The sequence below is a fragment of the Bos mutus genome, chromosome 20 (assembly GCF_027580195.1).
Source record: "Bos mutus isolate GX-2022 chromosome 20, NWIPB_WYAK_1.1, whole genome shotgun sequence".
In the NCBI taxonomy this organism is placed as follows: Eukaryota; Metazoa; Chordata; class Mammalia; order Artiodactyla; family Bovidae; genus Bos; species Bos mutus.
This window is the reverse complement of record NC_091636.1, coordinates 56232252-56246466: the sequence shown is the minus strand read 5'-3', so window position 1 is coordinate 56246466 and position 14215 is coordinate 56232252. Positions and strand designations below refer to the sequence as shown.

At 46.7% G+C, this 14215-nt stretch overlaps 1 protein-coding gene across 1 annotated transcript in view; it reads right to left on the bottom strand.

Annotated features, from left to right (window-relative positions):
- The window catches only part of MYO10 (myosin X), a 260360-nt gene that overhangs the window by 119928 nt on the left and 126217 nt on the right, over positions 1 to 14215 (bottom strand). The window contains exon 4 of the mRNA XM_070357696.1: positions 6989 to 7176. Coding sequence (XP_070213797.1) covers positions 6989 to 7176 — 188 coding nt within the window. The remainder of the gene's footprint in view (positions 1 to 6988; positions 7177 to 14215) is intronic.

Here is a 14215-nt window from a genome sequence, read left to right as displayed (position 1 = left end):
GAATGGAAAGTTTCAAGAATAGTTTTTAAGCAGAAGGATGTCATGATCAGGTTCAAGGTTCTAACCAATCACTCGGTGTGGAGAATGGATTGAGGATGGATGGATGGAGAGACATGAGAAAGGAAGTTGGGGAATGAGCGCAGAGGATAAGGAGAGGGGGAGCAAAGGGGAAAGCCAGAGGTCCCCAGAGGAGGGAGGGGATGGCTGGGGTCCTGGTCTGGGTGCTCGGTGACAGGGAGGTGGGGGAATGAATCGGGAGTGTCCAGGGAGTTTCCCAGCCAGTGTGATGACCTAGATGCTGCTAACACAGCTGGGCATCTTTGTCAATAATCACTTAACTGTATATATGAGATCGGTACAGTTGACCAAAGGTAATCTGACCTTCATGTTGTGGGTGGGGTGACTCACAGAGCCAAGATTAATGTTCTGATCTCCAGCTTGAGACCTTGCTAAGAACAAGAAGCATGATAGGAGGAACATGATTTTCTGAGAGAAAATTAGGGTGAACTGAGGAGGGGTCACCCTTGAGATGCCCAGAAGGGACCAGGTGATGCCCTGGGGGCAGTGGACACATGGGTGGGACACAGAGAAGTTGGCAGGGGAGCCCTGAAGTCTGGGGAGGCAGGGAGATGCACAGAAGGAAAGGCAGGCTGGCAGAAGCTGAGGAACATGAGCCAAGAGAACGAGGAAGAGTCCAGAATGGTGGAGGAGCTTGGAGGAGGGCGGGGCAGTGTGTGGAAGAGGCTGCGGAGCCAAAGACGATCTTTTATCTTTTCTTATTTCAAAAATACAGAAAATAAGTAAGTGTGTTAGTCGCTCAGTCATGCCTCTTTGCGAACCCATGGACTGTAGCCTGCCAGGTTCCTCCGTCCATGGGATTCCCCAGGCAAGAATACTGGAGTGGGTTGCCATTCCCTTCTCTCCAGGGAATCTTCCTGACCCAGGGATCGAGCCCGGGTCTCCTGCATTGCAGGCAGATTATTTACCGTCTGAGTCACCAGACAAAAAAGTTCAAGTATCCTGTAAAAGATACTAGAAATTGTTGGGTAATAAAGCCAATGGTCCGGTAGAAAAGGAGAGATCCAAGAACCAGGGACAGGGAGGCTCAAAGGTGGAGAAGTCCCCAGGAAATCAGGGAGGAGGGATCAAAAAACACCTGAAGGAAAGCGCCTCTGCTGTGAACAGGGCCCTTTATCCATCTGCAGTCTCCCCTCCAGCGCACCTGTCGGCCAACTGCGGCCTCCATATCTGCCCTTCTATTTTTATAAATAAAGTTTTATTGGAACACAGCCTGGCATTTCACACGTGCTCTGTCTGCAAGCACTTCCACACTCTAAGGGCAGAGTAGAGTAGTGGTAACAGAAATGATCAGGCTCACTGAGCCAAAAATATGTCCTCTTCAGAGAAAATATAACTCTCTACAGTCTATCTCTCGGAGAAGGTGATGGCACCCCACTCCAGTACTCTTGCCTGGAAAATCCCATGGACGGAGGAGCCTGGTAGGCTGCAGTCCATGGGGTCACGAAGAGTTGGACAGGACTGAGCGACTTCATTTTCACTTTTCACTTCCATGCACTGGAGAAGGAAATAGCAACCCACTCCAGTGTTCTTGCCTGGAGAATCCCGGGGACGGGGGAGCCTGATGGGCTACCGTCTATGGGGTCGCACAGAGTCGGACACGACTGAAGTGACTTAGCAGCAGCAGCAGCAGAGTCTATCTCTAGATGTTGAAGCTGAAACTCCAATACTTTGGCCACCTGATGCGAAGAGCTGACTCATTTGAAAAGACCCTGATGCTGGGAAAGATTGAGGGCAGGAGGAGAAGGGGACGACAGAGGATGAGATAGTTGGGTGGCATCACCGACTCAATGGACATGGGTTTGGGTAGACTCCAGCAGTTGGTGATGGACAGGGAGGCCTGGTGTGCTGCAGTTCATGGGGTAGCAAAGAGTCGGACATGACTGAGCGACTGAACTGAACTGAGAGGCTACCTCTGCGGACACCTGACAACCATTCTCCATCCCGTGAATCAAACTGTCCTGATTCGTGTGATTTTCTCGGAACACACACGGATCACTCCACTGCTGACTAAGAAGACTTTGGACACTTCTCTACTGCCTAGAAGATACAGTCGGCAGGTCTTAGCAAGCAGGACAGAGCCCTTAAGGTGGGACCCTGCAGCAGGAAGTAGGACTCTGCTCTGAAACTAACACAAGGAGACAAAAGTTCACAGTCTCCTTGGCAAGCCACTCCACAGCTCCCAGCCTCAGCTTCCCCACCACGTCTTGTCTTTCTCAATGAACAGCCATGCACCGTCTTTGCCTTTCCAACCAAGCCTGGTTCCTACATGTCCTTATTAGCAAATTCCACACTTTACAGGCATGCTTTCCATTTGCTGATCCTTGTTCTTCCAGGACTTCCCTGGTGGCTCAGCTGGTAAAGAATCTGCCTGCAACGTGGGAGACCTGGGTTCGATCCCTGGGTTGGGAAGATTCCCTGGAGAAGGGAAAGGCTACCCACTCCAGTATTCTGGCCTGGAGAATTCCATGGACTGTACAGTCCAAGGGGTCGCAAAGAGTCGGACACAACTGAGCGACTTGCGCTTGTTCTTCCAATTTTTTCAAATGCTTCTGGGCCCTTCCCCCCCTCTGCGCCTGCTGTGTTCCCACAGACTCTTGGGCTCATAGCCACACAGCCCTTCCTCTGTGATATATTTTCTCAGTTCCTTCTTGAGCATCTACCGTCATCTTCCCTGAGCAACCACGTACACATTTCTCAGACAGCAATGGCAGGCTGCACTGAAATTACATGTTTATGTCAGTTTCTTCCCATCAGAGCATAAGTTCGTAAAGGGAAGTGGTTGGCTACTTTTGTTTTTTTAATCCTAAAAGCCTAACAAGGTAACCTTCCATATGAAACGAGCTCAAGGCATGTCCCATGCCTTATTCCGGTTAGTGACTTTTTAATCCAGGATGCAAGCTTTGTTCACTATTCCAATTCAAAGATTTCTAAATATACCACTAGAATAAAAAAAAAAAAAAAAAAAAGACTGAGAACCCAAGTACTATTCCCGAATATAAAAGACATGTTGTTGTTGTGTAGTCGCTAAGTTGTGTCTGGCTCTTTTGCAACCCCATGGTCTGTAGCAGGCCAGGCTCCTCTGTCCATGGGATTTTCTAGGCAAGAACACTGGAGTGGGCTGCCATTTCCTTCCCCGGGGGTTATTTCTGACTCAGGGATCGAACCCACATCTCCTGCATTATAGATTTCTTCTTCTGTTAAGAAGAAATCACTACTATTTTGAAAAAAAAAACAAAAACAAAAAAAACTTTTCGCAAAGCAAGCAGAGGTCCTAAAGCAACAGCTGCTCCGCCCATCCATCCTTTGATTGACGGATGTTGGATGCTGACCCCTCTATCAGGCACTGTCCTGGGCGCTGGGTTGCACAGATGAATTAACCACAGGACTTGACATTAAAAGGTCATATATCCAGAAAAGACCATAAAAGACTAAACAGACTAAACTCTGCTTGCCCCAAACTGAAGTTAACCTGAAATGTACTAGACCAACCAAGATCAAATGCAGACTCTGTTAGATTAAAAAGCTCATGGAGATTTAAATACATATTTTAGAAATTATAATAGTGTAAGCATTGGCTTAAATGTACATAATCAAGTAAAATAAAACTAGAGCTTAAGGGAGGTTCAGTTCAGTTTAGTCGCTCAGTCGTGTCTGCCTCTTTGTGACCCCATGAACTGCAGCACGCCAGGCCTCCCTGTCCATCACCAACTCCCAGAGCCCACCCAAACCCATGTCCATTGAGTCGGTGATGCCATCCAACCATCTTATCCTCTGTCATCCCCTTCTGCTCCTGCCCTCAATCTTCCCCAGCATCAAAGTCTTTTCCAATGAGTCAGCTCTTTGCATTAAGGGAGGTAAACTCTTGAAAGTGAAACAAACAATAAAGGCCTGGACTAGAATCCTGGAGACTGGAAGTAACAGAGGCCCATAAAGTGAGAGAAAAAATGATCTATGAGGTCCCTGCCTAAAACCAAATAGGCCTATTTTCTTAGTTTCCTAGGTAATTAGCCTGAAAGTTTTCAAAGTAGTAACATGTTGTAGCCACCAGGGGGCAGATCATGCCCAAGGAAATCTAAATGGGCTACTGTGCCCTACAGTTTTTATTTTTATACTCAATTTTCTCTTAATTCCCACAGCCCCAAGTCCCATTTAAAAAAAAAAAAAATCCTGCTGGAGTGGTCTATTAAAAACCAAAACACATTTTAATGAGAAATCTATTCTTAAAAATGCCGTTTCCTGATTTAATTTGAATACTCTTCACATCAGAATTACACAATGAGAGCTTTCTGTTTGGGGTCCCCTCTCCCTCCCGGCTACCCCCGACTTTATTTTTAAATACCATAGTCTTTGGCAGGAACATGCTAACCCCTTTCCGTTTTTATTACACATACATATATATGCACAATGATCTCATCTGATTTTTCACTTTCTTCCCTAACTGCTCTGTCTAGCAAGTGATATATGAGTCATGCCCTCACTTTTTCCACTGAAAGTAATAAACACAGGCAATTATCAATGGCAAATATTTAGGTACCTAAGTGTGGAAACCAGCTTGATCTTCTTTAACTCTCTGTTAACCTTCTCAAATTATATTCTGCTAATCTTATTATATTCTGTATGCTGAAACAGTGATCTTAAATTCTAACTTCTAAACTTCACTTTCAACTTTTGTGAAACCATATCAAAGAGCCCACAAATACTGCTTCAATCAGAAGGCAAGTCAATTCATTGGGAAAGTGACTCTTAAATGCTCTGTGTTTATACCAAGTGTTAGATTCATTTTTTATTAACTGCAAGTTACAAGGATTCATATTTACTTAACTGGATTAATGGACAGTCCCTCTATCCAAGTTGTTTCCACAACCTGGTGAGTGAGCATCCTTAAGGTAAGAAAAGAGAATATATCTGCCCAGGTGTTTCCCTTTCCTTAAAGAAAGTAACTGATGGAGGAAGCAGGGAGAGAAAAGATGAAGGAGAAATGCATTGTTCTACCCTCCACATTCACATAATTCTGATTTATCGCAAATGAAGGATCCATGAACAAGAGTAACGGGTAAACCACTGCCAAGAACAGCAACACAGTCCCCTACATGGCACTTGCAGAGCATGTGCATCAAAGGGCTGCTGGAAGGTTTCAATGAGCTGATGCACGGGAAGTTCTTGGCACAGTGTTCAAACCCTTTGGAAATGCTGGTCATTATCTATCACCCATCTTCCATCAGGTACCATGTGGGACAATGTACCTGCGCGTGCTCAGCTGTATCAGACTCCTCGTGACGCCACGGACCCATCAGGCTCCTCTGTCCATGGAATTGTCCAGGCAAGAATACTGGAGTGGGTTGCCATTTCCTCCTCCAGGGGATCTTCCTGACCCAGGGACTGAACCACGTCTCCTGCAACTCCTGCACTGGCAGGCGGATTCTTTGCCACTGAGCCACCTGGGAAGCTGGGACGGTGGGCAACAGTGTGAGGACCTCCCAAATGGCCTCCTTTCTCTCTCCTGGAGCTTCGAGCAGGACTCTCCTCCGGTACATCTGCTCCTGACTCCCTCCCCAAAAGAGCAGCAGTGGTTTCCTGGACAGGTGAACTGGGTGGGTGGAAGGGCTGGTCAGCTCCTCACCATCTGGGGACTGGTTTTGACAGTGATCACGGCCACCAGTGACCTGCCTGAACCCTGAGCAGGGTGTCTGTCTGTCTGCAATTTGGGGCTGGGAGTCTAAAGCTGACACATGGCTCTCCGCCTGTCTCCTGAGCCTCACTTCCACTGGATCAGAAATCAGGGAGTAGGGTCCTGATATGATGTCCTCTCTAATTCCAAACACCTTTTCTTCTCCCCTTGAAATAATTATTTTGCCACAAGTTGGGAAAGAAGATCTTGACCTCTGTGTTTGATGGCTTTCCAGTCCCATCAGCAGTTTAGTGATTCAGTCGGGTCTTGGCAACAGCTGAGCTCCATGAACGAGTGCCTGGGCGAAGTGCTTGGATATTCCAGGGCACTCAGCATGTCTGCTCTGGATCTCATCCAGCAGTGTTCTGATCACCACTAAGACACATGTGAGTGTGTGTGAGAGTGTGTGGACTGTAGCCTGCCAGGCTCCTCTGTCCACGGGATTCTCCAGGCAAGAATACTGGAGCAGGCAGCCATTTCCTTCTCTAGAACATGATCCCAATATAAACAATATAAGCCAACAGGGTGTCACTAGAAATTAGGTGATAAGGGCAATTTGAATTATTATTCGATAAAAATTACGTATCTTCAAAGTAATACACTCTATGATTTTTTTAGGTAGTTCCTAGTAGTAAGTGTTTTGAGAGTGAGGCATCTGGTAGTTTATTTTAATAAATGAGTAAAACTTGGCTAAAATAGATGGCACGTCCCTCACCTCTCCCCAAAATTAATGGAAATCATTATGCCTTTCTATCATTCCCTCAACATATAACAGAGTAAGTCCCTCTTCTGTGGCTAATTCAAAGCTCAACTTTAGGAACATCCAATTATTAAATTCCTTAAAAATCCTTAAATTTGGGAGATTCTAGGGTAATCTGATACTGGCAAAAACCAAAACCTTGCTCGAACAAGCAAGCATTCTAACGAGCACTCTAGAATACAGAAAACATTTTAAATTTGGAAGTACTAGGCAATGCTTCCATAAGTCAACAGAAGGACGATGCCTGATCATTGGAACAAACCAAAGAATAACTAAGGTAAATAAAACAAAGACCCGAAATGGAGAAATCACTGAGGACAAGAGCCAGCAAACACGGTACATCCTGCTTTTTTATCAAGTCCTCCGTTTCTTTCCGAAGCTGTAGTCGTTGGGCTATTCAAAACGGAGAACTCTGTCTGGGGAATCTGGGGGTTGACGTGCGCGGAGGCGGGCTCTGTGTTTGGGGGCCGGCTGGTTACCTGATGAGCACGCACTGGTTGTCGTGGCGCTTCCACAGGCAGCGGTAGCACTCGTTGGCGATGGCGAAGACGTGGGGGGGCAGCTCACCCAGGTGGCACCTGCTGTAGCGATCCACGGCATCCCTCGAGTACAGGCCCGAGATGGTCTTGTAGGGGTTCACGGAGGCGATGATGGAGCCGATGTAGGTCTGTGGGGACAGGGGGTGAGAAGACAGGAACTTGGGTTACAGGTGGCACTCGGGGAGGAGGAGGGGGCACCTGGGTATGGGATCTCACCCCCACCTACCCTGGGGTGGAGACAGAAGCAGCTCAAGGAGGCTCCACACTAAGAGGGGAGGAGATGACGCCTCTCACTGGGGCCACTGTCTGAGCCTAAACAGAATCCACCGAGTGCATGTTAAAGGGACCAGGGACTCCTGAGCCCCCACTCACACACTTTTATCTGTACTTCTGGGGACAAGTCTTGTCCAAAGGAATGAAGCCACTTCAAAGAGGGCTGCAAGTAAACAAGAGAAAGACAATGGGGACACATCAAAGCCCAGATCCCTCATTCTCTGGGGACCTCCTGACCCCATCAGGTGGCTGTTAGGAAAGGCGGGATTAAAGCAATAAGAGAGGGCAGGGGCAGAGGGGACAGGGAGGGTGACTGCTTAGGGGGCTTCTATTCAGGATGGTGAGAAAGTTCTGGAGGTAGATAGTGGTTATGGTTGCACAACACAGCAATGGTATTTAGTGCACTGCACTGCACGCTTAAAAAGAGTCAAAAAGCTAACTTTTATGCTACAAATCTTTGACTTAAGAAGTAACAAGAACATTTTACTTGTGGAAACACTCGCTATTCTTCCAGTAATCTCAAACACCTCCTGAAATGCCATGTAACTTACCTGGAAAAAAGCTGACTGGCAATCTTCCCTTTTCTGGAACCAAATCCAGGCCAGAAATTAAAGCAAAATCTTCAGAAGAGCAAAACAGAGGCTACAGAGTTATCAAAGCATCATGCTTCATGCCTCCTCCACGTGGACACACACTAACTCATCTGTCCTTCTTTAAGAAAGGCTAATGAAGCTGGGTTGCTGGTTCCCAGGCTCAGACACAAGTGGAACAGCAGATGAGAAGGGCGGGCGCTAAGGTCCTGCAGCCTCCACCACTCATCTGCCTGCTTCCACGGTGTGTTCATGGAGCCCTGGGCTTGACAGCATGCTATGGGCTCTGTCCCCTCCTCCAATTCATGTACTGAAGCCCTGACTTCCAGCACCCCTGAATGCAACTCTATCTGTAGACAGGACCTTTTAGAGATGATTAAATTAAAATGAGGCTGTTCAGGTGGGCCCTAAACTTGTCATTGCATGTGCTAAGTCACTTTAGCGATGTCTGACTCTGTGCGACCCTGTGGACTACAGCTCTCCAGGCACTTCTGTCCATGGGATTCTCCAGGCAAGAAAACTGGAGTGGGTTGTCACACCCCCTCCAGTTATATTCCACACTCAGGGATTGAACCCACATCTTCATCTCCTCCATTGGTTGTTTAGTTGCTCAGTTGTGTCCAACTCTTTTCGACCCGCAGAGTTGGACTGCAGCCCGCCGGGCCTCCCTGTCCATCACCAACTCCTGGAACTTCCTCAAACTCATATCCATAGAGTCAGTGATGCCATCCAACCATCTCATCCTCTGTCATCCCCTTCTTCTCCTGCCCTCAATCTTTCCCAGCATCAGGGTCTTTCCCAAGGAGTCAGTTCTTCACATCAGGTGGCCAAAGACTGGAGCTTCAGCTTCAGCATCAGTCCTTCCAATGAATATTCAGGATTGATCTCCTTTAGGATTGACTGGTTTGATCTCCTTGCAGTCCAAGGGACTCTCAAGAGTCTTCACCAACACCACAGTTCAAAAGCATCAAATCTTCAGTGCTCAGCTTTCTTTATGATGCAACTCTCACATCCATACATGACTACTAGAAAACCAGAGCTTTGACTAGATGGACCTTTGTTGGAAAGTAATGTCTCTGCTTTTTAATACACTGTCTAGGTTGGTCATAGCTTTTCTTCCAAGGAGCAAGCGTCTTTTAATTTCATGGCTGCAGTCACCATCTGCAGTGATTTTGGAGTCCAAAAAAATAAAGTCTGCCACTGTTTCCACTGTTTCCCCATCTATTTGCCATGAAGTGATAGATGCAGAAACAATGGAAACAGTGAGAGACTTTATTTTTTGGGCTCCAAAATCACTGCAGTCACCATCTGCAGCCTGCATTGGTAGTCAAGTTCTTTACCACTAGGGCCACCGGGGAAGCCCAAACTTGTCACTGTATGAAGAGAAAACCTGGATACACAAGGAAACACGGGGAGGTGTATGCACAGATAGACCACGTGAGGACCCAGCAAGAAGGTGGCCATTTTCAAGCCCAGGCAGGAGCCCCCAGGAGAAACCAGCCCTGCTGATACCCTGACCTCAAACGCTGAGCTTCCAGAACTGTGAGAAAATAACTGTCCTGTTGTTTCAGCCAGCCAGTCCGTGGTCCTTTGTTATGGCAGTCAGAACAGACTAATATAGAGGGCCTGAGACTTTGAAAGCACTCCCAGTATTCCTAGGAGATTCACGGTATTATTGCACCTATTTTTCAGATGAGCAAACTAAGGTAGAGTGATAAAATTTTGCATTTGGTCATACAGTCAGTAAGGGGCAGAGGTGAGATGTGAATGCAGGCCACCTAAAACCCAGAACCTTCTCTTCACATTCGCCGGCAGGGGGTGGTAACACAGCAGAGTTCAAGAAAAGCAAGAAACATAGACAGAAAGCTCAAACATCCTGAGTGCATCTGTACCATATTATAGCAATTTGTAATCATCTATATTTACAGTGACTTCCAGGAACATCAAGCAAAATATCCTGTGTCCCGTGTAACTGCTTTCAAATGTAAGATGGTCGAGAGCATGCTTTGGAAACATTTTAAACCAAAACAAGGTTGAAAAGGTCAAAGAGTTATTACTGTTTGCCCCAACAGTTCCGCTCCTAGGTATGTACCCCCACAGAATTAAAAACAGGTACTCCCAACAAAAATACAGCAGCATCGTACACAAGAACCTAAAGGTAGAAACAACCCAATGTCCACCATCAGATAGATGGGTAAACAGATGCAGTGCAACCATACTGCAGAGTGTTATTCAGCCATGCTAAGGAAGAAGTACTGATACAGGCTTCTTGGAGATGAACCTTGAACACGTGATGCTAGGTGACAGAAGTCAGACCAACACTGGAGGTGTTACATGGGCAGAAGGGAGGGTGCAGGCCAGAAGGACTGAGAGCTGACTGCTTTGCAGGCGCAGGGCTTCCAGTGGGGCGATGAGAACATTTTGGTGCTGGTTGTACAACACTGGATGTACTAAATGCCACTGAATTTACCTTCAAGTGGTCAGCTTTCTGTTACATACATTTCGCTTCCATTAAAAAACAATGAAAAGATGCAGAGCTTTCAGGAGTGAATTTTCAGGTCTTCGGAAACCTGCACTCTCTAGAGGGCCCCCGTTTCCCCATCAGAGCATCAGGGGAAGGATGGGCCGGAAAGAAGAGTGCATGCAGCCTTTTCCCCTGGGGAAGGAAAGTGCCCTACTTCTACAGGCGAGCAGAGAATCACATGGCCCCCTGGGGGATGCCAGAACCCTTCCATCAATGCCTGGAACACAGGTGCTGGCAGCTTCTTTTATTACAATTGCAGAGACGAGGGAGGCAGGCAGGTAGGTGATGCTTGAGGCTCTGGGAGTCTGTCTGGCTCCTTCCTCTTGTAGGTCTAAAATGTCAAGCTTGTTTCTACCCTTTGGTAGCTGTCTACATTATTATTATTTTTATTCAGTGAAATACCAAGACTTCATTTTTCGGTGAATGAATGTTCACAGAACATTTAGAACATTTACAATGTTTCCCCCTCCCCACTTTGGCAGAACGCAAGACAATCAGTGAAGATCCTCTTTATACAGATAGGTAGGCATGCTGCCAATCCCCTGTCTCAGCTACAAGTAAAAGAGAAAAGCCACAGTCAGGGCATCAGTTTGATTATTAAATGAATATTAGAAAAGTAACCCATCATTAACATATCTGAAAAGAGAATAAGATGCCCAAATTGTGAAAATTTTGGCACTCCTGTTGATATCCAAGAGATGCAGGTGCAGTCCCTCCGTCAGGAAGATCCCCTGGAGGAGGAAATGGCAACCCACTCCAGTATTCTTGCCTGGGAAATCCCATGGACAGAGGAGCCTGGTGGGGTACAGTCCAAGGGGTCACAAAGAGCCAGATATAACTGAGCATGCACTGCCTGCATGCCTCCCGTTCATAGCAGAATAGCAAGGTGGTTATAAAATTCTGAGATGAGTTTTTTAAATATTGATTTATATATGAAAAAACATCATAAGCTTTTAATACAAGCTTTCTTTTGAAAGTGATGACTTTGGTCAAAACCTCATAGGCGTGCTCCCTTTTCCCAGTTGGGGAGCCAGCCCCCTAGAATCACTTAAGAAAAAGAATCTGCCTTCCAATGCAGGGGTCAGGGGTTCAATCCCTGGTCAGAGAACTAAGATTCCCCCTGCTGCAGAGCAACTGAGTCCACATGCCACAACTAGAGAGTCCATGCACCACATGGAAAGATCCTGTGTGCCACGACTGAGACCTGACACGGCCTAAATAAATAAGGAAAATTAAAAACAAACAAAAAAAAAGTCACTTATCCTGACACAGATGACGTGGATTCTGTATGGGGGCAGGAGACCCACAGGACATTAAGTTTGTTAGTAAAGGTGAAGACAGAACATCCAGAACATCTGAGGCCTCGTTTTGTTTCTGAGTAATTCATGGCACTTGGCCCAGTGAAGCAAGGTTAAGGTCTTTCAGAAAGATAATGAGGTCCATGGTGTGGCCATTACAGATGACACACCCGTGCCTCCCACCCAACCCCCAGAGACTCTAGGGGCAGGAAGTGGGGCTCTCCGAACAGCAGGTGGTCAGCACTAAGGCAGCCCCTAGGATGGAAGAATCATGCCAGTGGTGGTTATGCCCATGACCCACTAACATTACCTTACCTTCCCCAGTTGAGCCTGGTCCCCAACACACAGTTAGAGCTGGTCCATGAGCTCACACCCAGCTAGTGTCTCTGGCTCAAAAATCATTCCAACACGTCTGAAGACTGTCCCACTCTTGAATACTTTGTCTTACAGATTTTGTGGATGCCAATAAATTCAACCAATGGACTCCCCTGTGCCAACAGTGGGGGAGAGAAAACCAGTCTAAATTTGAGCCCAAATTCAATCATCTGAATCTCTCCCCACTTCCAAAAGAAAAAGAAAAGGAAAGCATATGTGAAATGTGTGTTTGGCTGGTATGGAGAAAGAACCCAGTTTTTCACTGCTGTTTTTTAAGACTGTGGGAAACCATGCCTCGTGGAAAGTTCAAAATGCCTCTTACTGTAAGCACATCCACTTAGTTCCAGAAGTAGGTTAGGCTTTTATAACATGAAAGCACACGTTTTACAGTTTCACCTCCTCACTAATGACCTGAGTCATTTCTCAGCAGGCCTGACACCAGATTTCAAATGACAATTAGGTCTACATGTTTGCAAAACACCTTGACTCACGTTTCAGAACCACGGGGCACAGAGCACAACTGACCTACGCAGACATGCTGCGACATAACCTTGACCTATGGGCAGCCCAGAGGCCACGGTTCAGAGGAACAGAGCTGCCTCTGCTGACAGAGGAAGGAAGAGAGCCAGCGAGCAAGGGCAGGACCCTGGATCCTGATTGGGGGGTGCTTTCCCACAGGTCTGCGGTGACTCCCCCGTTCCCCACTCACCCACACGCATATAGGACGGGAATCGTCCCACTCTCCAGCTTCACGGTCCGTAGCCACTGTCTCCATGTGCTGGCCACGCCCCACTTTCAATTAACTCTTCAATCAACCCTCTCTTTCTCCATCCACACCATCCTGACCACACTTGCTCAATTATCCCCAAGAGTCTCCTTCCTCACTCATTTCCCACTCAAGTCTTGTGTGTTCAATCCTAGCTGTACCCTTGACAAATGAACACCTGAAGACAGACACTCCCCTGCATAAAACTCCTTCATAGCTCCCACAGTCTTCAGGGTCAACCCACAGAATATTCGAGAAAAGAGTCTGAGCACCTCCAGAAAGGTGACTGAACACCCACATCCTAACGAATTTTTCTCCTAACAGTCACAGAAGTGGGGGCAGCTTCAGTTACTTTCTCATTTTCATTGTTTGCGCCCATACTGGTGCCAAATGATACTTTTGGACCCTCCCTCCCCCAGCAAAGGAAGGTGTAAATCAACATGGCAACCAAAGTCATAGTTCCTAACGGTTTCTTCACATTAGATGAAGTGGTTGAGGTCCATCCGCAAAAGTAAGTACAGCCAGGGCACCTTTATCTTTTCTCCCACTACCTGAACATGCCACCTTGCATGGATTATTTTGTCACCAAAACAAAGGCTGCATGGATAAGAGATCTGTTGGATAACAAGGGAAGTTTGACACGGGAGTAAACATGGAGACTGAGTGGAGTGGGGAAGAGAACAGCCTCGTTGTTAGTTAAGTGTCAAGGGATGCCAGAGATGCAATGTGGTAAGAAGTCACAAGAGCGGTGAGAAAACATGTGTTCCATGCTTGTGCCATGGACCACTCTCTTGCTGTTCAGTCGCGAAGTCGTGTCTAACTCTTTGCTATAGTCGTAGCCCACCAGACTCCTCTGTCCATGGGATTTCCCAGGCAAGAATACTGGAGTGGGTTGTCAATTCCTTCTCCAGGGGATCTTCCTGAACCAGGGATTGGAACTGCATCTCCTGCATTGACAGCTGGATCCTTTACCACTGAGCCACCTGGGAAGCCCAATAACATCATAGCTGTGCTTATTCGTATTTTTGTGTTTATTAGTGAGTTATAGTCATTAAATGCTACAGTCTGAATTTGAATGCTGGTTCCACTGGTTCAAGTTACTTAAATTCTTGGTGCTTCAGTTTCCTCAAGTAAAGCAAGGATAACAACATTAGTAGCTGGTAGAATTAAATGGATTGACACCTATGAATTTAAAAACCTACTACAGTGAAAGCTGAATGCCTGAGTGAAGAGCCTGTGTTTCCATGCTCACTCTATAAAAAGGCAATTGCTGTCATTGCTCCAAAAACGGTCATGAACGCCGTGCACTTTGGGACTCAGGGTACATGCAGCTCTCAAACA